Source organism: Alligator sinensis, unplaced genomic scaffold, assembly GCF_000455745.1.
Source record: "Alligator sinensis unplaced genomic scaffold, ASM45574v1 scaffold312_1, whole genome shotgun sequence".
Taxonomy (NCBI): Eukaryota; Metazoa; Chordata; order Crocodylia; family Alligatoridae; genus Alligator; species Alligator sinensis.
In genome coordinates this window covers 416,137-440,745 of record NW_005842029.1, presented here as the reverse complement: position 1 = coordinate 440,745, position 24,609 = coordinate 416,137, and the positions used below count along the sequence as shown (strand labels likewise).

The window sequence follows — 24,609 nt, the reverse complement described above, 5'->3', positions numbered from 1 at the left end:
AGGGGGTCAGGCTAGATGATCTGTTCAGGTCCCTCCTGACCCTAGCTACTATGAAACTATGTTGCATTTGCCATGGATACAGGACTATCTACTTACTTGTCCATGCTTTTAAAGGTAATAGGTACTGCCCCAACCTGCTTCCTCACTCCTTCCATATTGAAATGGACAAAAAATGATAAAAGACAACCCAGTATTCTCCACCTGGAAATGCACAGACAAAGTCAGTGACTAGAGTCATATCAAATGGTTAATGCTTCATGTAATCTGGGACAGATAGTATTTAATAATACTACTTTGAACTTTATTAATGCTCTACAATATGCATCTCAAGCCACTTGTATTTACTGTAGTTCACCATTTAAATATCTGCAAAGAATAAGGAGAATGGACAAATACAATAACAATATAGGACAAAGCAAAAGTCAAATAGGTGAGGCGCTGAAATTCCCACTCTCATTACAATTTGCTCTTCTAGTTTTACACTCTTCATTACATTCTCTTAATTCTCTTCCCTGGAAAAGACAAGAACATAACAGTAGGACCTTGAATTCTTTCTTAGCTGGGCAGATGTCAGTGTTCTCAGAAAAAAATCAACAGGCTTGTTAAAGAAATGAAATATATATTTTTTGTTTTGTAGGAGAGAATTTAATTATATAAGTTCTTTCACTGAAGTCTTCCTTGAAATCATTTAATGGTAGTTGGATCAACTAAAAGTACTTGAACTTAAAAGTACCATGACAACAATATAAAAATAAAAGCAAAATGTCTTTAATTTTGGTGTGCATAGACTATAGGTATTACTCTTGTTGATACTCTACTTTAGGTTGAAGGGGAAAATGGCATATGCAAAAAAAGAGAAAAAAATGTGTGCTTTTTTTATTTTTTAACTTCTATTCAACATTTGCTGTTACCTTCCTGAAATTTTTAGGAGAACAGAGGCCTAAATTTAATTATGGTCATGTGACTGGTTTGTTCATGCATTGCCTAATATATTAGATATAATGGTGCGTACATGTAAGTATGGATAATATACAAAATAATTGGTGGTATAATATGGTGTGCGGATTTTCATACACACACACAATGACGTGTGGTCATAAAGGTTTTCATCAGCTGGAGTTCGCATGGACCTCTAAATGAGGGGTGAAGTTATGCAGGTCACCTCAAGAAGGTGCTGATGTATCACCTGGCATCATCACATATTTAGCAAATGTGCACGCTACTAAGACTTTCTTTTAAGTAACATTTAGAAACTCTTTAAAAACTGTGTTGTAATGCCTATGCTCTGTGCATCTCTCTGTCCTATAAACCCAGATACCTCAGTAACCAAGTCAGTTCACATCTGTAAGGATCATAGAGAGCCCTTAGAAACACTTGACATGTAGGCACCCCATGGGTACCACTACAGGGTTACTAAATTTAGAGGCTTCCCAGCTCACATACCCTCAGTCGTCTGCTCTCTTTCAGTGTTCTCGCCTGACACATCTTGATGTATACTGGATAGAGGAGACTGCCTGGAGGTATGCTTAAAGGAATAGGCCTGTGTCTAGGCCAAAGCTACCTGGCCCTGGCCCACATTTACTTAGCTGAGTCTTCTAGCTCAGGGCCCACAATTCAGGGCCACCAACTCCTAGCTTCATCTTTGATCATGCTTTGTGACTCCCAGTTTCCAAAACTTGTGATATTCACCACGTTGCATGCTAATAATCCCAAATCATACCCCAGTCTTTATGCTCTGCCTACCTGACAGAGCTTCAATTTTGGGGTGTCCCTACTAACTCCCTTTCCATGGCCTCTGCCTCCCCTTCAGCCACAATCCAGTCCTTTTGGTAATTTTCATTTTATGTTCCCCAAAATGCAAATGCCCATCCCCAGGCACAGCAGTGTCCTGCAGCGGTTCACTTCACCTCTATATGGCCCACTTCAAGTAGAAAGAAAACAAAACAGTAAAGTGCATGGAGTACTTAGCTCACTTTCTGTGCAAGTCTGCAGCCTCTCTTCACTTGGGCTTCCTTCTAAGTTTTCCCTGCCACAGTCTGTGCTTCTGTCCTTGTGTCTTTCTGTCCTTATAGAATCATAGAAAGTTAGGGTTGGAAGGGACCTCAGGAGGTCATCTAGTCCAACCCCCTGCTCAAAGCAGGACCATCCCCAACTAGATCATCCCAACCAAAGCTTTGTCCAGCTGGGTCTTAAAAACCTCCACAAGATGGAGCTTCCACCACCTCTCTGTAACCTGTTCCAATGTTTTACTACCCTCCTGGTGAGAAAATTCTTCCTAATATTTAACCTCAACTTCCCTTGCTGCAATTTGAGACCATTATTCCTTGTTCTGTCATCTTCCACCACTGAGAACAGTCTAGCTTCATCCTCCTTCATACCCCTCTTCAGGTAGTTGAAGGCTGCTATTAAGTCCCCTCTCTGTCTCCTCTTCTCTGAGCTAAATAACCTCAGTTCCCTCCGTCTTTCCTCGTAAGTCATACCTCCCACCCCCTCACCATTTTTGTCACCCTCCATTGGACTCTCTCCAACTTGTCCACATCCTTTCTGTAGTGGGAGGCCCAACACTGAACACAGTACCCTAGATGTGGCTTCACCAGTGCTGAATAGAGGGGAATAATCACTTCCCTAGACCTGCTGGCAACACACCTACCAATGCAATGCAGTTTGCTGTTAGCCACATTTGCAACAAGGGCCCACTGTTGGCTCAGACAGCTTATTGCCACTGTAACCCCCAGGACCTTTTCTTCAGAGCTGCTGCCCAGCCAGTTGACCCCCCAGCCTGTCCTGGTGCATGGGATTGTTTTGACCTAAGTGCAGGACTTTGCACTTGTCCTTGTTGAATCTTGTGAGATTCCTTTTGTTTCAATTCTCCAATTTGTCTAGATCACTCTGAATCCTTGCCCTACTCTCCAGCATATCTACTGCTCCTGCAACGCCAGCTTGGTATCACCTGCAAACTTGCTGAGGATGCACTCTATGCCATCTTCCAGGTTGTTGCTGAAGATATTGAACAAAACCGGCACCAGGACCAACCCCTGGGGCACTCCACTTGATACCGGCTGCCAACTAGACATCGAGCCATTGATTACAACTCTCTGACCCCAGTGCTGCAGCCAGTTTTCTATCCACCCTACAGTCCATTCATCCAGCCCATAATTCCTTAGTTTGCCTGAGAGAATGTTGTGGGAGACTGTATCAAAACCCTTGCTATAATCAAGGTATACCACATCTACTGGTCTCCCCAAATCCAGTCAGTTATAGACAGAAATCAGGTTGGTCAGGCATGACTTGCATCTGGCAAATTGATGCTGACTGTTTCTAATCACCCTTTTCTCCTGCAAGTGCTTAGAAATGGATTCCTTGAGGATCTGCTCCATGATTTTTCCAGGGACTGAGATGAGGCTTACTGGCCTGTAGTTCCTTGGACTCTCCTTTTTCTCTCACTATGTTTGCCCTTTTCCAATCATACAGGACCTCTCCTGATCACCATGAGTTTTCAAAGATGATGGCTAATGGCTCTGCAATCACATCAGCCACCTTGCTCAGCACCCTGGGGTGCATCCCATCTGGCCCCATGGACTTTTACTCATCCAGCTTTTCTAAGCAGTCCCTAACCTGTTCTTTCAGCACTGAGGGCTGCTCACTTCCTCCCCAAGCTGTGCTACCTGGTACAGTAGACTGGGAGCCACCCTTGCCTGTGAAGACTGAGGCAAAAAAGGCATTGAGCACTTCAGCCTTTTCTGTCACGAGGTTGCCTCTCCCATTCAGAAAGGGACCCACACTTTCCCTGATCCTCCTCTTGCTACTGAAATGCTTGTAGAAACCCTTCTTGTTACCCTTCACATCCCTTGCTAGATGCAACTCCAATTGCGCTATGGCCTTCCTGATTTCATCCCTACATCCTTGGCAGCTCCCTCAGCCAGACTTCCCCTCTCTGGCCTAAGGCTTGGGCTTATGTAGCAGGCTCTCATCACATGGCCCTTCAGTTCCGCCTCCTGGGTGCATGAGGCTCTTTCTGTACCTGGACACAGCACCCATCTTGTTTTACATCCTCATCCTATGTGCAAACTGTGGCATCCCCCAGAGACCCACCAACTCAGACCACAAGGGATTGTAAAAGAAATGAGTGCGTGTGTGTATAGAGAGAGAAGGAGGTGGAAATGAAGAAGTGGCAGGGGGAGGAGGGAGGGGAGCAGGAGAAAGTAGCAGTGAAAGCAAAATCAAACCCAAACCCTAGTCTCCCTAGTAATGGGGTAGGGGCCCTGTTACACATGCAAAAAATGGCTTTACTTTACCTTATGGATATTTATGATCCAATATCTTGTCCTTCTAGCACAAGTGATGGTCCTATTAGAATCTGGGAATTGCCCCAAGAAAAGACTTAAAATTAGTGACCTTTTTAGTATAAAAAAGCTATTACTAGCCCAGATGAATTCAGCCTATATTGGTCATCAGAGAGATTTAATGTAAGGGGACTGGAAAGAGGAAAATATTTCTGTGGCAAATTGAGTTTTTGAAAATGACAGCTATTTAAGTCACTCAGGGGATTGGAATACTAGTTTAAGAGCTGAGAAGGTGGATTAGTAGGTTGAAGGCAGTTGAAGTGGTCAGACTGACCTGAAGTATTTATCTTCTGGATGCAGTCTATCGCATAGCTACAAGCTCTACAGATTTGTCTACCTTTCTACCAAGCAATCTAGATGGATGCAGACATAAATAAATAGGTAGATAGCCCATCTCTAGTGGGAAATTTACAAAATAATATGAGTTTATTGTTGTGTCTTTCTGAGTGCTCAAAATGTAGTGTGTGGCTCAGAAACAAGTGAGAGAGTTGCTGCCATTTTATATTATTTTTAAAAGGGCTGGGATTTTTGTAAAACAATAAACTTCCATTTGATAGAGGTTTAAGGAACTTCCTTCTGTAATATCTGTTTCAAAATGTACTCCTTTTCTTTGCAGAGATCACACTATATATAGCTCTTGTAAATTTTCCCCTTTTAACCGCTTTCCTTTAAAATGTATTTATTTCCATTGTGCCTAGGTTATTCATTTTCATTATGTCATGAGCAAGTGGTGCTGCCTTAGTCAGGGGGGTCCCCCAGTGGCCAGTCTTGCTGACGGGTGGGTGGGTGGGTGGGCCCAGCTGGCACTTGCAGGGGGGCACCAGCACTCCCACCTGCCCTCCCTGCCCATCACCTAATCAATGAATGTGGCCAGTCAAGAGGTACACTAGCACTCTCAGGGGGTGCATGTGTACCCTCTATGCATTGCCACTGCCACAAATGCCTCTTGCTGCATCTCAAAGCAGTTTGAGATGTGGCAAGAGGCACGCTAAGAGCAAAAAATGTTGCCCGCGCTGCCTAGTTGCAGCATGGGTGCAAAATTTGATACCTGGATATGCAGGTATCAAAAAAATACATATAGAAAAAAAGCGCATGTAGAAAAAAAGCGAGGCAGGCAACCAGAGGCTTGGGTCCTCCAAAGAGATGCTCTGGTAGCTGGCCAAAGTGTCTCTATGGCTTCACCTTGCTCCAGTGCTGCAGCATGATGCAGCACCTGTGGGCAAGGAGCCATGCAGGCTGCAGGGACTTAGACCCAGGCTCCATCCTCAGGTAAGTAGGGACTGGGGGTGGTGGGGGAACTGGAGCTGGGAGTATGTGGGTGCATGTATGGGGGGAGACTATGTGGGAGGGCTGTTTGGGAGGGGTTGGTCCCCCACCTGCCTCCTGCAAGGCCCATAGCCCCACCCCCCACAGCAAAAGCAGCCATCAGGGCACTCAGGACCCTCTTGGCACAGCCCTATTCATGGCGCAGGGCAGTGCAGCATGGCCCTGGCTGCCTGGCACCCGGCACTGTCTGTGCCACATCACACAGGCTTGGCCCAGCTTGGCGCGGGCCTGTGTACCTTCGGGCAGCTCCAAACTTCTTGGGCTGTCCCCCGGGGGCCAGCACCGCTCATGGGGACTGCATGTCTTGGCAGGCTGGGTCCTGCATGCATGGGCCCATATGCTGTTGCACCAGGCCAGTTCCGTGCATGCAGGACCTGGCCCAGTGCGACACAGTCCTCACAAGCAGCACCAGACTTCAGGTGACAGCCCAAGTGGCCCAGAGATGCCTGAAGGCATATGACCCTGTGACTAACTGGGCTGGGTCTCCGTGTAGTGGCACAGGCAGCGCTGGGTGCCAGGCAGCCAGGGCTGTGCCATGATGCCCTGCACTGGAGCGGGGGGCTGAGCCAGGAGGCCCTGAGCGCCCTGATGGCTGCTGAGCTGTGGGCCATGGGGGGGGTGGGGCTGTAGCCCTTCTGGGGGGCCATGTGGGCACTATGGGGGGGCTGTAGCCCCTGTGGGTGGGCTTTGGCCGCTGCATGGGAGCTGTGGCCCCTGTGGGGGGAGCTGTGGCCCCTCTGGAGGGGCTGTGGTCCTGTGGAGGGGCAGTCCATGAACTGTGCAGGGGGCTGCACCCTGCGGGGGGGGCAGGGGATGCACCCCTCCTGAGCACCCCTCCCCTACATGGCTTCCCACACCCACAGTCCCCCCACAAACCCTACACCCCCAAGCTACCCCCATAAACCTCTCACCCACATACCTGGCCCTGGCCCTGACCCTGTGAATCAGGAGCAAGGGGACTGGGGGGTGGGGCAGGCTGTGGGCTGTGAGTGAGGGGCAAGGGCAGGGGTAGGACACTGGCATATCAGTGTTGCTCAGCATTGTACATTCTGGTGAGTGAAGTGGGTAGGGGCAGCTCTGATTTTTCTATGACAAAAAAGCCAAAATTAAATGCCAAAGTGTGTAGATATTTAGAATGTATTTTATTATGATGATAGAGGCACTGGTAGGCTTCCAAATTGCTTTAACTTGTAAATATATTAATAAAATATTGCCCAACTGATCTGTTTATATATAGTGGCATTTCATTTTAATAGCAAAAGAACACTATTTGGGGTATTCTAATGAGAGAATTTGGGTCTCTTATCAGATAATTTGCATTTTTTAAACAGGGAACACCAGGATCTCTGCTGGTGAGACAAATGGCGAAACTTGGGCAGAGGAGCCTGTCCAGGGCCAACACTGGGAACCATTTGGAGAGCAGAGAAGTTGGCTGACCTCTTGGCCATTTGGGGCCAAGAGGACACACTTGGACAGTTCAAAGTGGGCCACCACAAGGAGCACATCTTCTGGGTGATAGATGCCCAAATGGGAGAGCAGGAGCACCCCATCCAGGTCTAGCAGGCACACAGCCATGGGGCCACAGGTCCAAGGGGGTGGATGCTGTTGCAGGGGGCATCAGGTCACAGCCAGGCAGCATCCCTCACTGCCAGACTGCTGCAGTGGGTAGAGCGGGTAGGGGTCAATCCAGGTTAGGGCTGCTTCAGTAGTCCAGCTGGCACCAAGGGTAGTGTCCCCAGATACCAACTGGCTGGGCCTCAGAAACTCCTGATGGAAGTAGCCCTGAGCTGCTCACCTGGGCAGGTTTTTATATTGCTGGGGCCAGCATAGGGCAGGTTTTTATACTGCTGGGGTCAGCACAGGTACTGGCCCCAAGCTTTAGCTCCCCCTGGCTGCAGATCCAGGAGGAGCCAGACAGGGTTATTTTGCCCCAAGTGGCACAACTTGCCCCACACCAAAGTGCACATCCAGGCACGTATGCAGAGGCAAAAATCCCAGGCTCAAATTTGTGCCGCTCCTATTTGAGCTGCTGCAAACACACATGCCTACATGTGCGAATGCACCTGTTGCAGTTACTGGGAAGTAGAAATGAAAGCTGCAGAAGTTTTATTATTTTGACTATAAAGTTATGAGAATATATGTTCAAATTTTATCCTAACTGTTGTGCAGTGCCACTAAGTGGAGTAGAATTCAATAGGTTTGAGAACTGTTCCATTGACCCAGTCTCTGATGAGCTGTTGGAAGCAAGGAAATGCTGACTTTACCAACCCTGACAATCCAAACTGATTTTCTTAGCAGTCCTCAGATCTGTCCTCTGTTTCCTTTACCCACCAAGAATGCCATTGATTTTACAAAGGTACATCAATAGAGTGAGTGAGCAGCACAGGACAATGGCATATATAACCAGTACAATTGTGATTTATTTTAGGTTGTTCTGTAGAATAGTTCTAGCATGCAAATGAGTTGCACTTCACTCAGCCAGGCAATAAATCACATAAATAGGCAATTAATTATGTTTGAAATTAGGAAAACCAACAGGAAATCAACTCCATCTCAGCAAATTGGCAACTAACCTTTCCGTAGCTGATATAAAACCCTAAAAGCAAAGAATGTAACCAGTGTAATAAAAGAAATATTGACTTAGGTTTTCCTTTTTTCATTTTGACAATTAAATGGCATTTATCTGTCCTTAAATTATCTGAATCACTTCATTGTGTAAAGTTTCTCAGTTTTCTTTCCCACTTAGTATAGAATTTATAGTTCTCTTGTAAAATAGCCTGCTCTGCTACTTTTATATTCCAAGTTCATTGGTTTACTACCACAGAAGAGCTATCAAATTTTGAAAGAAGGGTATTTCTTTGAAAGAATTGTATATATTTTATTCTGATTGGAGTAGTCTCAAATATTATTTTCCTTCAGTTCCCAAAGATGAATTTATGGATTTGGTCAGGACTAAATTGTGTCTTCTTTTTCATCCTTGTAACACTATTGTCTTCAGGAGAATTTGACCCTAAATCTGCAGAAGCTGGATAGCATATGAAATGAATGCATTTTAGTAAACAGGCAAAAGAGATATGTAGTTTAAAAATGATGCACCAATTTGATGTATCTGATGCTATTCTGTATTCAGCAGAGAAAGCTATTATTGCAGTACACAATTATCTGACAATGCAAACTGCATGATAAGGGTCACGTTAGGTCTCATCGTTATATTACATAATGTTTGATTTGTACATTTATTCTGGTTTGGGCATGTTATTTGTCTTTCTGATAGTCTATAATAAATGCTGCTACAAGATTGCAATTTCCCTCATTAAAAATTGAAAACTTGCTATCTTTAGTATATGAATGTATGAAGCTTTACTTTTTATTACCTTACAGAAGCTGCAAAGAATCAATCCTCCTTACTGTTGTTCAGCCTTACCCTGTAAGTATCTATAATGTTTTCTCTATTGGTTTCCTAGCAACATATTCAGCCTTTCTCTGCCTCTTTTCTCTCTAAATCTTGGACTTATTTGCATGATACAAAATATGGGAGAAACAGAGGCTATGGTCTTAAAGATAAATGTAAGACTAGATACCAAGGTCCACATCAGCAAGACAATTTTACAATAATTTAAATAGCTGGCATCTTCTAAGTTGTTCTAGGAGTATGTCTCATGCTTACGACAAGATGCTGAGTTCCTTTCCCAGCAATCACTCTGACTTGCTAGGTGATCTTGGGCAAGTCGCTTAACCTCTTTTTTCCCAGTCTGCTTATAACTCTTGTGAGACTTCATAGAGGAATATACTCTTTAGGTAAATGATGCCATTTGAAATCCTGGGCTCAGCATAGGCAGCTAAGTGGTATGGTCATTCTTCACATCTGTGTACTCTTGTTGTATGCTAATTGGTCCTCAACTTCTTTGGGCCTTACTACACAAGAAGGGTGAAAAGACGTTCTAGTGTCAGTTGGTAGGAATGTACTGTGTGACTCTTTGGGCATTTATATAATGAAGCGTTAATGCGCATTAGTTTAATTTAATGTGCATTATGGGTGCGTGTCAATATGCGTGTTCCCTTAATGTGCATAAAAAATGGCAAAATTAGGCTAACTGCACTTACATTTGATACCTGCAATAGCAGGTATCAAATTTAGGCATGATTAGTTAAAGCACATTAATGCACTTGTAGACACAACCCAGCACTAACTTTTGTGCCAGGTCTGCCCAGCCATTAGGGGCACATGGCAGAGCTGCAGGGACTTGACACTAACATTAGTACACTAACTTTAGTGCCAAGTGCTTGCACGTGTTGACACCTGCCAAAAATTGCTTAATGTGAATTAACTTAATGTGCATTAAATTTAGTCATGCTTAAATGCATGTGTAGACATGCCCTTTGGCAATAAACTACCATAATCACAATTTTTTTTCATAAGCCAGTTTGGTCTATCAGTTGGCAGATTTGTTTCTGTTAATGAAACAAATAAGCCATGCGAAGAAAGTATCTTTGTCATGTTGTGCAGTGGTCTGTTTTATTAAATACTGACCATATGGTATAATTTGGGTTGGATGTACTTCTGCCTCTAATTGAATTGGAAGCCTATGTGGTTATGTTCATGGCCCACCAGACTGTGAAGTGAAGTTGTACCCTAAACAACTGCAGTGGTGACTAAAATAAGACTAGAAATCCCTTAGGGTCAACCCCAAGAAAAAGCGAACTAAAAGGATGCTTGGGGCCTCACAAGCTATGCTGGCTCAGGGCATTCACAGTCAAAACATTTGCAGTTGGACCAGAGAGGAAGGTAAGTCATAATATGATTTTTCTTCCAGGAGATTGAAATCCTCCATTTGCTTGGAGCCAATCAAATAAGAAACGTGACCTAAGGTACCATCAGGGCACTGTACACATTTGTTATAGCACCAAGAGCTATTAAATAGCAAAAATAGCTCTGAATGCAAGAAAACCATTAATAATAGTAAATTAAATATTTCCTCCTCTTCTATATGAGGAACATGCCATAAAATTAAATCTTACATGTGCATCGACTTCATGTGTGTATTTATGTTGCACCCCATAGCATATACACTGAGGCTTGGGGCCTGAGCTATTCCTGGGCCAAGAGACAATAGTTGCATTCTTTTGGGGATGTTGCAACCCCATAAAATGCATAAATAAGGCTAATCCTCTCATGTACGTCTACACAGTTGGAATATGTGATTTCAGCATGTCTCTATGTACATGAGCTAGCTTTTCTGTACCTAATTTGGGTACTGATAGCAATTAAGCTACATTAATGTATGATTACAAGCCTACCTTGGGCCCTTGAGCAGCTAACTCATGCTAAACACCCTGCCACCATTGCTTCCTTGCTATGAGTAATTGAGCTGGCTAGATTAAAGCTAATTTGGATATTTCTACCCATGCCTCTGTCATGCCTAGACTGAAACACGGGCATCCTCTTAGGGCTCCTGTGCGCATACAAGGAGGCTGCTCATCAGAGTAGACTTGATTAGTCGAGTTTGCTGGAGCATGGTAATTACCATCCTCCAGCAGAGTCCAGCATCACATGTACCAGCGTCCCTGCACTGAAAAATGGCAATGGGGTGCTTTAAACTGAAGTTAAGTTGATGAGCTTTAGTTCAAAGCGTCCCACCGCCATTTTTCAGTGCAGGGACACTGATACACATGACACTTTGATTGCCTTTAATTAAACTGCTAATTAAAGCACCCCCTGCACCTCCCAGAGCACATCTATAAACACCCTTAGGGTTTGTCCTTCCATTGTGAAAGAGGAATACTAGTAATCTGATGAATTTGGGTACTGGAGTATCCTAACAGTTTTTTGGTTGAAAAATCCTTATCCTGAGTTGAGTAGAGCTGTTCATAAAAATGGCTATGATTTTTTTATGGAAAATACTTACATTATTTTTGCTCCACAGAATTCAAAAACATTTTTCTTTTATTAAAGAAGTGTTTCACAAAAATGCCTCTTGCAGATATTTGATAGTTTGGGATATTATTTTCCCCCTTTCCTTTAACACACTTCTCCCTGAATCTTTCTTCATGTAAAATTTGAAAAAAAGACTATTTTTGACAAAAATATTTAGTTAGCAAGATGTCAACCAACTCTACTCCTGAGAAACTTTCTATTCCCACTGCTTCATGAAGAATGCCTGCCAAGGGGAAATTACAGGTTTACTGGGTTTTTTATGTTATTTTTAAGTTTATGTTTGATCTCTTTAGAACATGTATTCCTTTTAATGTTTACTACTAACTATTCCTTACAGCTGCAGATAAAACAAGCATAACTTAAATTAATGTTCTGGAGGGGATTGAAGCTGCATGTTTATGACTTTCTAGTACAGTGTTGAAACTAGCACACCACAGATCCAGACCTTTGCTCCTTTTGAAGCTGAGCTCCTCTTGCCCACATTTAATAGTTGTTATCTAAAATGAATGGAGGATAGTAGTATAGTGAAGATTTTTTTTTTTAAGCCCTATTGGGACCATGAGTCCCAACTACAGCTCAGGGCCTTCTCGTTTCCAAGCAGCATCTGTTTCACTGAGCCACACACACTTTGGCTTGTACTCCACCTCTCAGCTTGTTCATGTGCCTCCGCATCTTAGCTGCCCAAAGTACACAGCCACTGGGGCTAAAGCATGGGAGCCGCCCCCCAGTCTCTATCTGACACCCACTAGCTGTGGATTTCTGGCAGCCTACATTTTCAGGAGTTAGATGCTGATACTCATCCACAATGGGTACATGTACATAGCCACATACACACATGGCCTACTGCACGTGCTCAGTCTATATGCACCTACTTATGCATTCACACTGCAGGGGAGAAAGAATTGCTACCTGTGCATAAATGCCACTTTTGGCACTTACACAGCTAGAAACCCATCAGTTAAATGCACAAAAATGAAATAGAATTCCAGCCTTTGCATAAAAAAAACTTTTACAGATTGCTTTTGCCCGAGCTCATTCATTTTCATTTTCATTACAGCCAAATCAAAACACGGTGCTCTTCTATACTTCCCATCAATCAAACAAAGCAAATAAATCTCTCCCAGGTTAATTTGAATATCGTCTTTTATGATAAGAAAGTGATTGAACAATTAGAGTAGTTTAAAGTTTTAGTTGCTGGAAGTCTGGTATTTGATTATTTTTGGAAGTCATTTTATTCTGTAAGTGGATTATTATCCCATTGATATTGTATTAAATTTTACACATTATTTAAATCAAATAATTCATTTCATTGTGGATTTAGACTCTGTGAATGGAGCTCATTCGTGAGTCTGGTTGGCTGCTTTCTTGTTTTTTAACTTCCTGAATTCCTGACCCTAGCTGTAGTCAATAGGAATTTTGTCATGGGTTTCAATGTGCCAGGATTTCACCTCAAGATTATAAGGTGTTAAATAAACCAATGTTATTTTTTTTCTGGTCTGGGCATACACAGGTACAAATCAAGTAAAGTAAAACTTTATAGTAAATTATGTTGCTTTATGCTGACATTGTAGAACCTACTTCTAACTTATGATTTTATTACAAGTCTCATGATATTTATTTTTTTCACTGGGGAGATTTCATTTGGAATCACAAGAACCTCAGCTTTTATTTGGACTAAATAAAAGTGAGTTTCTTGTCCTTGTGACTTTGAAAAAGGAGCTTGAAAACATGAAGCAAGCTTATCCCAAAGGCTCAGGAATCAGAAGGCCAAAAGAAACCCCAAATGAATTTTTAAATAAATATTATATTAAAATCAGTCTTATTATATGTTTAACATGACTCATGATTTTTGTTCATACAAACTTGGTAGTTCAGTGCAAAGTAACCAATTTTTATAAGAAAAGAAAGCTGCATCCCTTGGGGTTTTTCACCCTCCACCCTCGAACCTTGTCTATTGTACAACTTTGAAATGAAGTTTTAATCAATTGGTTTCAGACCTCATTTTAAGTTTGTCTGCATACAACATGATTAAATGTAACCATGACACTTGGATGTAACCATGACACTAATAGTGTTATCTACTTGAAGTCTAGGCTGGTACCTGGTTGTCTTCATGTTTAGGCAGGACCTGCTAACTATGCTTTCTGTTTGGTTTGGATATGCTCTGTTGAGATTATACAAATAATTTGGCAGAGGCATTTGAAAATCCAAATAGCAGTTGTGACAGCAGAAACATTACTAGGGACACTAACTAAACCAAGTTAATTGTAGTCAATAAAATGGAAAAGGATCCGACTGATTCTCTCATTCTGTCTTCTCAGATGCCCTTCTAGTTGCATTTTTCCTTCTTCTACCCCTAGTTTTCTTGCCCTCCTTCATTACCCTCTCCTGCCTGCAGGCTGGTTTTGTTGGTCCTTTCCTTTTAGAGGCTAAATCTTAACAGACTTAAAAGTACTTTCAGAAGTAGGGTTTGAACTATCCCAAACTAGGCTGTGGACAGGAATATAGTGTAGAGCACCTTGTCTTCTTTGTGCCTCTAACAACTGAGTAAGTAACAGTAGCCATTTCCACATGAGACAGCCAGAGACGTAAGGGAAGTAGCAGATTACTGAGTTGCTAAGGCCGATATTACTGTGTAGGAACTCAGTATATTATAGATTTGGAGACAAATGTGCTGGACAAAAGGGACAAGTGAACGTGCCACAAAGTCTTAAACAAAATTTTAGTTTCACTAGTGCAACAATCACAGTATACTAGGATGTCTATTGACTTGGATTTGTGTATATAGAATGAATTGGTTGACATGACTCTTTTATTTAAAAAAAAAAGTATTGGCCACCCTTCATCTGGAACGCATATGCTGTATACGTGCAGGATCCATAACTACACCAAGATTTCCTCTCATAATAGCAAAATAGAATTGGATAGCTTTGATAGATCACTATCAACTTTAAATAACTTTAAATTGGTTATTTAAAGAAACCCAAACCCTTAATGAATGTCAGAAATATGACATCTACTTCAGCACTGAAATTCAAGAGTTTAACAAGGAGCATATGCTGAAAATGATCCATTAGCACTTTAGGGTGGTTAAATATCATGCAGGGAAAAAGCATGTACTTTTCCAGTTCTTGGTGTTCAATAGTGTTTCAAATACAGTTGTATTTTCTGGCTTGCACTTGTGCTGCTGTTGTCCTACAATAATCTTACAATCTAGTTTGAGGCTAGGGATAGAATTGACACACAAACCAGTATAAGTGATCAGAAACTAGTCTAAACCTGTAACAGAACAGAAGTTCACGCACACTAGACCAGTTTCAAAATGGCTGAACCCAGTTTAAGATAGACCTGAATGGATGCAGTATCAAATTTAATCAGTTTAGGTTAGAATGGTCTATCCAACATCTTTCCCAGATTCCCTTCTGACTCAAGTTACCTTGCAGTACCCTGGCATCTCAGGATGCCATGTGACCCGCTATCTCCACCTTGCAGGCCAGGAGTGTTAAGCCTCTGCCACTGCTTCAACCAAGCTGGGCTGGCCCTGCCCTGCTCCCACCCTGTCACAGAGCTGAGGCAGCAAAGCTGCTCTGCATCCTGCCTGCACCTGTCAGCCCTGTGGGGCAGTGGGGAGGAGGAGGCAGGGGAGCAGAGCCACACTGCCCCAGGTCCAGCCCCCAAGCCCTGGTCTGCCCAGCTGCATGGAGCCCTGGGCCACGGGAGGATTCCATCTCCACACCCCACACAGCTGGGTCAGCTGCTCAGCACCACCCGCTATGAACTCTGACCCACAGGGGGAAGAGGAGAAGGAGATGCAGGTGGGGGCCAAGTTGGGGGAGCCCCATGCCTTGGGGGGTTTTCTTTGCCCTGGCTTGGGCTCCCCTCAGGCCAGGGTCTGTACAGCTATGAGGAACCACTCATGGGGGGGAAGATTCTCCCCCCACCCCGAGGCCAGAGTGGCTGCTCAGTCCCACTCACTGCCAGTCTCTGTCCTGCAAGGGGGTGAGAGGAAGATGTCCCCCCATCCTGGTGCCGACCCCCCCTGAGCTGGGCACCTGACCACATGGAGGGAGCCCCATGCCTTGTGGGGTTTGGGCAGCCATGGGAAGTGCCACAGCTGAGTGACTCATAAGCCTGCACTGGCAGGACCAGAAGGCATAGAGTACTCAAGCATGCCTCCCAGGCTGCCAACCGTTGCCAAGCCCAGCTGAGTGGGGTCCCTGATTGGCTGCCTGGCATCTGCCCCCAACTTCCCACTGTTCCTCCTGCAGGGGGGGGAGCAGTCCCCAGTCCCAGTGCCTACTGCCCTGAGCTGACATCTGTCTACAAGGTGGGGAGCCCCAAACCTTGGGGCGTTTCCCCCACCCTAGCCTCGGCTCCCCCACAGCTAGGGTCTGGGCAGCTGTGGGGAACCCTGCAGCTGGTCAGACCCTGGCTCAGGGAAAGCCTGGGTGGGGACAGGGGAAACCTTCCCTGATACATGGGGTTCCCCCCACCCCCACATGGGCAGATGCCTGACTTGGGGACCCAGCACAAGGATGGGGGACTCCTTCCCCCACTGTAGAAGTGAGAGCAGGGAGTTGGGGAGTGTGCCAGGCAGCCAGTCAGGGATGGCTGCCACTCAGCTGGGCTTGGCAATGGCTGGCAGGCTGGGAGGCATATTTGAATGCTCCCTGCCTTCTGGCCTTGCCTGCACAGGATTGTGTGTCTTTCACAGCTGAAGAGTGAACATGAGCTCCATTCATTATCAGTCCAGTCTACGCAACTTAGAGAAACCTGCGTAGATTGAATTGATTCTGCCTCAGGCTTTTTGACTGTTTGTACTTAGCCTGAGTGGGCAGTTTAGCTCGTGGCTAGGCCTTGCTGTATTTAATTTTTCTATTGACATTACATGCTCTTCCACATAACTTGTTTAAATCCCCTTCCAGTTGACATATTTTATTTATTTGCTAAACTTAGACTCATGTCACAGACTTAAGGAACAGACAAAAAGTCAACACATTTTGTGAAAGTTAAAAAGTCATGAAATCCTTAATACATTTTTCCCTCTTTCCTGCTCCACTTGGAACATGTTTCATTTCATGTTAAACTAAAGACCAATTCTAAGCAATCAGCCATAGCACACCTAATATTGAAATGGGATATATCCCAATATGTGTATTTAAAAATAATCCTGTTCCCCTCTGATTTGATGCACATTTTGCTCAAGTGCTTTTCCCTTCTTGTTTCTCTTTTCTTAGTTTGATAACAGCATTTTGTCTAAGGGTTTTTTTGTTGCTTTTTTACCTGCAGTCTCTTTTTCAGCTGAATATCTGTTTTTGTGAACATTGTTAAACATAGATTTTGGCACTAGCCCTGCCACCAGCAAGAGGACTCTGAGGGGAGTTGTGCAAAATTGTAGAATGCCCGTAAGATGGACAGCCCTCATAGCCTATCAGCAGTGAGGAGCAGGGCCACTGGGCCTCTCAACCAATCAGAGGCATGGGGGTGCCTGCTGTACTCCACCCACAAAAATGGCTGCCCGGACTTTGATCTGCTCACAAAATTGGCTGGCAGCCACCTCGACTTTGGTAGACCCTTATTTATATTCAGTGATAACAGTTTCACTTAAAACAAGACCTGTTTCTTTTTTCAAATAAAAGTTTGCAAGTTTGATTCCTGTCAAGTTAGCGATAATTGATTTCCAATTAAGAAAAGGTAACAAAATATTCCTGTCTCTGTCACAGTGATCTCTAAATTCTTTATCTGGCCAAGACATCTACAAGTGCAGACCCCTTGAGGTTTATAGGACACCACGTGAGCTTAAGCACTTGAGTCTATGTATTCCTTTCTAGGATCTGGACTCTTGGGATGTGAACTTGAACCCCTTTATACCTTTCTAACGTGAAAGGTTTCAAAAGGGGAGTTGCTGGTACAGAGCTCCTGCCCTTCTGAAACTTTCCCTTAGTGAAAGGTCTCCAAACATTCGTGTTCCCTTACCCTAGGATTGTAATATCCACTATGTTGATTAGGTGAGGTATTCAGTCCTTATTCCTCCAGTTAAACGATAAACTGAACTGTTACATGTTACCATTATGTACTAAAGGCATTTAAAATATGAACATCTAAATATTAAAGAGGAAAAACTGGGGCTAAGACAATGAATTGAAACATGCCATTTCAGGTGAGGGTTAACTCTGGGTCATGCTACCCAGCTCGTGTCTGCTCCACGGAAATAAAATGAGCAACTTGTAGTCTTCCAGCATCCCAGGACTCACTGCTCCCAGCCCCCTCTGCCCCCTTCTCCATGGACAAATTTACCACCCTCCCAAACTCCTCTGCTGATGGGATGGTGCTGGCCCTAAGCCAACATCTCCATCTGCCCCCAGTGGGTGTGACCCCAGCCCACATGGTACCACTCCAAGCACCCATTGGCATTCTCATGGTATGCCTCTGTTGCTTGAGCACTCCAGGCAAAAGGCTTAGCCCTCTCCAGGGAAGGCTGTGCACCTGGGGGGATGCACACTCCATGCTCCTAGCAGCTCCATATTCCCCAATGCTAAACCTTAGTGGTCCTGTGCTTTCTTCCACCCATCACCTACCCCAAAACAGGAATAGGCAGGGCAGAGAAGCCACATCACCCATCAAGGTGTGTGACCAGGAAAAGCTAACAGCTCTTGGCAGAAATGGCCAGGCAGTATAGGAAAAATTCAATTAAGCATGAGTAACCACATTTAACTTATTTTTTTGTAGCTTTTTCCAGGCTCCAGGAAAAAGGTGCAGCCCTATCTGAGGAAGGCTGGAGGGTCTGGGATATTGTCAGGATGGCTGTGATTGGGTCAGCAAAAGGCAGTGCGGCCCTCTCTCCCCAGCCTTTCCCCGCAATCTCAGGACAGGAATGTGGGCCCTTAAGAGCCCTTTTCTTTAGGCAGCTCATTAACTTCATCCTACTTATTAACAATTACTTTTATTAAAAGTACTATTATTACTTTTATTAACAATACATTAACATATGTAAGATTCTTTGGTCTTTTTTTTTTTTTTTGGTATTTTATTTTTAAAAAATGCTTACGTATACATGAAGGATTTCTTTTGGAATAAAAGGAAGTCTGTGGAAGGAAGCCACAGCACATATGCTTCTCTGCCTCCTCAACCCCATTCCCCCCATGCTCCCCCAGAGCCAGGACAGAGCCCAGGCATCCTGGCTCCTAGCTACACCTGTTTGACAGCCTTCTAGTGCCAAATAAGAGGTGTGCAGGTCAGAGATGGTATTAACCCTTAACATGTGACTGTTCACAGCATGTTCTAACTTAAATACCATTTAACATTCATAGGTTTGGCACATGCTAATTGTATAACAACACCTTAAGATATCATATAAGAGTCTTGGGTGTGCTGCTGTTGACTGGAGTATCACTGAAGTTGCCAGTGTGAATAAAATCCTAAACCACAGAAGGAAAGGCAGTTTTATTTAAATCTGCTTAAACAAATCTGAACTCATAACAAATGATTATTATTGGCACTGGTTATGTTGCATTGTTATTTAGTTGGTGTTTATATATTCTGATCCTCCATTGAAATGTATTGTCCCATTTGCAAAATTCATTCTAATTAGGATGCTTTTATCTGAGACAATGCACATAGCTCACAGTGACAAACACATTGCATTAGTGTAAATACCTCCTGCTTAAGGTCATTAACTGAGAATAATGACTTCCATTTGACTTAAAGATGGTGCATCAGAAATAAATGAACCTGCCACTCTGTGATCCATTAATCAATGATATGCTCAGGCTACAAATATGAAGACATTAAAATGGAAATCACCTACCGCACATAGCATCTGCTCTATTACTGGCCTTAGTTTATTAAATATATGAATTGTAAAAGTCTAGGAAAAAAGGTATTAATATTTTTTTTCTTTTAGAAACAGCTGACTATCATTTATTCTCAAATTTTGAGAGCCTAGATGATACAGATACGAAAACAATGAAGTATTTATGCAGTTGTATGGTTAAATGCAAAAGCCACAATGTTATTACCAAGCCTTAACCATTTCTCTCATCTACATGGCAGGGCTCTTCCAGCACATATTTCACTGGACATAAATGGCCCCAACTTCTATAAACCTACCCAGACCTACCCAAGAAATCTTGGAAGTCAGTGTCCCAACAGGTTATTTTCCTCCACTCAGATAGTAGGAGGAATAAGATGAAGGAAACCATAGGTTTAACAGAGCCTAGACACATGCAATGCCATGCTCAGGGTATCTACCCAAGCAGTCTGTTGGGATACAGAACCTCACAACTGACCTTTTAAACTTACCAACCATACTGGAACCACTAGTGATATGAAAACACAGTTAAAATGGCAAAGCCCAGACCTTTGAGATGCTGGATAGAAGCGAGAAAATCCTACAGAGCAGTTGGCCAATTTTGGCATATAGGAAAAATTCTTGCAAGCAAAGCTTGGCAATCAGCATGGCCCCCCAGTATCATACAAGAGGAAGCTGGAATCTCTTTGATTTTCCATTAATGGAATATGTGCTCATATTTTCCATGAAGTGTCCAGATGAAATTCAGGGAGGACCAAATCTTTCTTGGTAGGTCACATCCTGGCTGGGTTATTGGCTGACAATATATTTCTGTGGCAGGTTGGTATTTGCCCAGGTTTCCCTCCATTGTTCTTCAATGCTCTTGTTATCATCATAGAGCTTCTTGGCATATTTGCAGAAGGGTTTTCTAGATTTGAGCCTATCTGGTGGTGGCATGGTAATATCCTTGTTGGTTGGGAGGTTTGGGTTCCTGATCACCTTATGGTAATGAGGCTATTGAGAAGAGCATTTGTAGAGAAACAAAAACCCAGAGCCTGAATTTCCCCAGAAACTTTAAGAGTCAGATTTTGACCATCTGAGCTCTGGAGTTTATGGTGTTAATTTCTGCTCAGTGTACTGAAAAAAAAAAGGAATGCAATGGAAACATTGAGCAATTTTACAGCTAGCTTCTTCTGCTCTTTAATATGCTAGCTGATGTCTAGTAGCCATAAAAAGCTGGGTGTCTCAAACAGAAGAAAAATACTGAGATAGGCTTATGACTAAAAAAGTTAAGTTTTGAAGGAAAAGTTTTACTCCTTTTGAGAGGCAATGGCTTTATTTCCATGATAGCTACTTTGAATTGTTTGTAGTGATGGTGACCAAACCATAACACTTGAAGTTTCTCTGTCATATTTGACATTTCTCAAATAATACATTTGTTTAAATAGTGGACTATACTTTAAATTACAACAGTTAATTAGTACAGCATTCGTATGCTTATTTTGTGTGATATTTTCAACCTTCTGGAGGTCCTAGTATGAACCCTGAGTGCTTTCATGTATTGTTTGCTCTCAGCCTCTCTTCAAAGTATCCAGAAGTGTATTTTAACAAACCCGATAGAGAGAGCCAAGGAGAGTGACGTTGAGCCAAAGGTGGTATCCATTAATTAAAAGATCAACTCAGAATTAGAGAGCCCTGGGCCTTGTACTCAGATAAGTCAGGGGAAGATCACAATTCTGGATATTTTGCTCTGCAACGTGATTTTATGGAATCTTCCCTGGAACAAGAAATATTTTAATTGCTGAGTATTACTGATGTTTCGAATCTTTTCATGTCCATCTATTTAACTGTTCTACTAGCATTTGTTGCTGAACCCCTTTTAGTCTCATATGTGTGTTTTCTGTCATATAACATTACTGGTAGACAATTTACAATCATGGTTGTTGGAGTGGGTAAGTGGTGGTGCACTGTAAGTTTCTAACACAACCTTTCACATAATATATGTGGAATATAGGGCAAACCTGCCAATTCTTCATGAGTGTTCTGGCCTGAAATATGAAATGAATTAATGTAATGCCCTTGTAATTGTAAAACTATTTGAGACTTTTGGGGGGCAATATGCATGTGTGTACATGTTTATGTGTATAGTTAATCAGTAGACAATACAAAGTTTTCCATTCCTTGTTTCAGTAAAGGGTCACCAATGATTGCTGGTCAGGATTTACTCATGCAAACAAGCCTGTCTGACAGCAATCATTGAAAAAGCCCTATGAGAACTTCCATTAACAATGAGAGCACTTCATGTTGCTCCAGTCTGGTCACTGAATAAGCTGCAGCCTATCATTGCATGCTGCTTTGTTTGCTTATTTTTTCCATACCTCGGGGAATACTATACTATGGTTTGATTTAATGTCCATTATTCAATTAACAGTGCTCAGAGTATATCGTTGAATACCTAGACTATCTGTGATATAAGAAACACAGATCACTCAGGCAGGAAGGATAAATTATAATTTCAGAACTATGTGATATATTTTATTGTCTTTGTTTCTTTCTTCAAGTCTCCTAAATCAGCATTTATCAGTGCTGCAAAAAAGGCAAGATTGAAGTCCAACCCTGTCAAAGTACGTTTCTCAGAAGAAGTCATTATCAATGGCCAGGTGTCGGTGAGTACCAACCATTTTAACTTTAGGGATGAAATTGAGGTTTATCCAAAGACATTCCATATAGCCATAGAGGGAGAAAAACACATAAAGAATGATTTTGCCGGTATCATGGAAAATATAAAAGGGTCTTCCTGATTCTCAAGTTTTGGACAGGCACATTTTTTTAAATTTCAGAATAAATAAAACCCATTAATAAGACTCAGAGCATTATGCAATTGTCCCCTTTTGAATTAAAAATAAGTCCAGTTAATGTGGCTTGTATCTTAGTTTAGTACAACATAGCTTTACTTCTATAGAATTGTTGGTTTGGGTTTTTTCTTAAAGCAGTTTTTTTAACTAGAAAACCCGTAAGTGCCAGTGAAGTAGTGTGTCAGGAAAATAGATTGCTACTAACTTAAACACCTCTTTAAAGCAAAGCTTTTTAAGGTGAACTTCTAGTTTGGATGTGTGTTTTTATAATTTGCCAGAAAATAGTGACATTGAGATTCTGAATTCATCTTTCTAGTCATAGAGTCAAATTGTAAATTTTCTTTTATTAAATAGGCAATTTTGCTTTCACAAAGCAATAACTGGTTTCTCTATTTTTCTCCATGTTCTTATTTTCATTACATCCCTCTTCCTGGATTGTTTTACTATAAAGTAGCAATAGGTATTGCTGTTTGTGAATGATACCAATTTGCTCATACTTCACTGCTGACAATAGAGAGAGGAGAAAGTACACTATCTTGACTCTATCTTAGTAGAGGCTCTGTAATGTAATTTTGTGGATTAAAAGTACAGTAAAATAGATAGTTCTCTATACTCAGAAACTATATTCTGAATTTCAAATTTAAATCCTTACCTCTTTTAGTGTAAATATTTATTTGCAGAGGCCACAATAGTCAGTAAAATATTGTGTGTCACATACTCTTATATTTACAGAAAAAAAGGCCATTTATTCAAGGAAATGTTTTCTTTTACATTTATTTGGCCGCCTTGATTTTAAAATGGATTTTTTTTAGCTTACCTGAGGAAACATTATTTGAGATGCATATAGTTCCATCTGTCTAGTTTTCTGACTTCCAAGAATGTGTGTTACTTCTTGGAAAGTTATTTGAGGGGAGCCTGAACAAAAATCCCAGGTACAAACTTCTCCCACATATGGGTGTGCAGAATCCAGCTGTGGATTCTTGTTATACCATTTGGCCACATCCCTAAAATGCTGTATGCTACATAAAAAAATAATTGACTCAGTGCATCCCTGATGCATGTTTAGGGAACTGAGCAGACTTATACCAGGAAAGTATTTGCCCTTAGCATGTTTGATTTGACAGTTTGAGATAATAATTTTTCTATGTCTTATTATATAATATAATGTGACAGTTATGTGATAATTTCCAAATAGACATTTTCTGTTTCTATCTGCATAAATCACACTTTCTTGCAAAATACTATTTTAGAAAATAACATAAAAATGCTGGAAGGTGTCACATTTGGTAAATTTACAATTTTATGCCGAGTTTGTAGCATTTGAATAAGTTTTATTTATCTCTTTTTCAATATAAAAGAGGTTTCATAATAAAAATCCATGTGACAAGAAGAAACTGTTGTTTTTTTCACCTACTCAATTGTCTACAGCTTGAAAATATCGATTTATTGAGGACAGAGGACTTTCAATATAGTACCATTAATAGTTGTCTTTGTAATAAGGTCTATCCATTACTGATGGGAAAGCTAATTTAGTACCACAGTTTCAGCATCTGGGACATTCAGTCTAATCACTGGTAGGTCTCTGACCTACAGCTCTGTTCCATACCAGTAGAGTCCCCTCAGGATAGGCACTGCTAATTCTGCCTTGAATTTGAGCCAACAACTTATTTTCAAATGTCACTAGTCTCCACTGCTGTAACGCCATTCTTCCCTATAGAATATAAATTCTATTCTTCTAATTGCAAGCAAAGTGGGGTTGTAATCTGATTCACTAATTTTTTGACAGGAAACAGTTAAGGACAATTCACTTCTTTTTATGCCAAATGTTCTGAAGGTATATCTTGAAAATGGACAAACCAAATCTTTTCGGTTTGACTGCAGCACTTCAATAAAGGTAGGCAAATCTACCAAGCTCCATAATGTATGTGTCCAAGGATGACATTAAAGCATTCTGCAAGGTCTTTGTGATAAAAACAAAATCTCCTGTAAGAGCATGTTCCTTCATGAGTGCCTTTGTATCCACGAGCAGTTAAGAAGTAATAATATTCTGCTCTGTGTTTCTTTCCATAAAAAACATAATGTAGTGTCAATGAAGCAAAAATAAGGGTGATAATTTTAATGTGACTGCAACTTAATTAAAATTGCATGGACCTAGCATCTTGATTTGCTGCCAAATGGCAGCATGATTTGTCAGCAAAGTCAGAAGCCAAGAAGATTAAGATGTTTGCTACTAATTGAATATCATCTAACCTGTCGTCCAGTGAACTTGGGATGGAATGTTGCAAGGTTTTAAATTGTTCATATCAGTGTATTGTCTCCTTGTTTCTATTGCATATTTCATAGAAAGGCTAAAGAAGGTAA

The 24,609-nt window shown here is 42.1% G+C and overlaps 1 protein-coding gene across 1 annotated transcript in view; it reads left to right on the top strand.

Moving 5' to 3' along the window:
* Nucleotides 1-24,609, top strand: part of FRMPD4 (FERM and PDZ domain containing 4) — a 455,712-nt gene that overhangs the window by 392,846 nt on the left and 38,257 nt on the right. Inside the window, exons 6-8 of the mRNA XM_014519316.2 lie at nt 9,051-9,096; nt 21,955-22,059; nt 24,035-24,142. Of these exons, the coding sequence (XP_014374802.2) occupies nt 9,051-9,096; nt 21,955-22,059; nt 24,035-24,142 (259 nt within the window). The remainder of the gene's footprint in view (nt 1-9,050; nt 9,097-21,954; nt 22,060-24,034; nt 24,143-24,609) is intronic.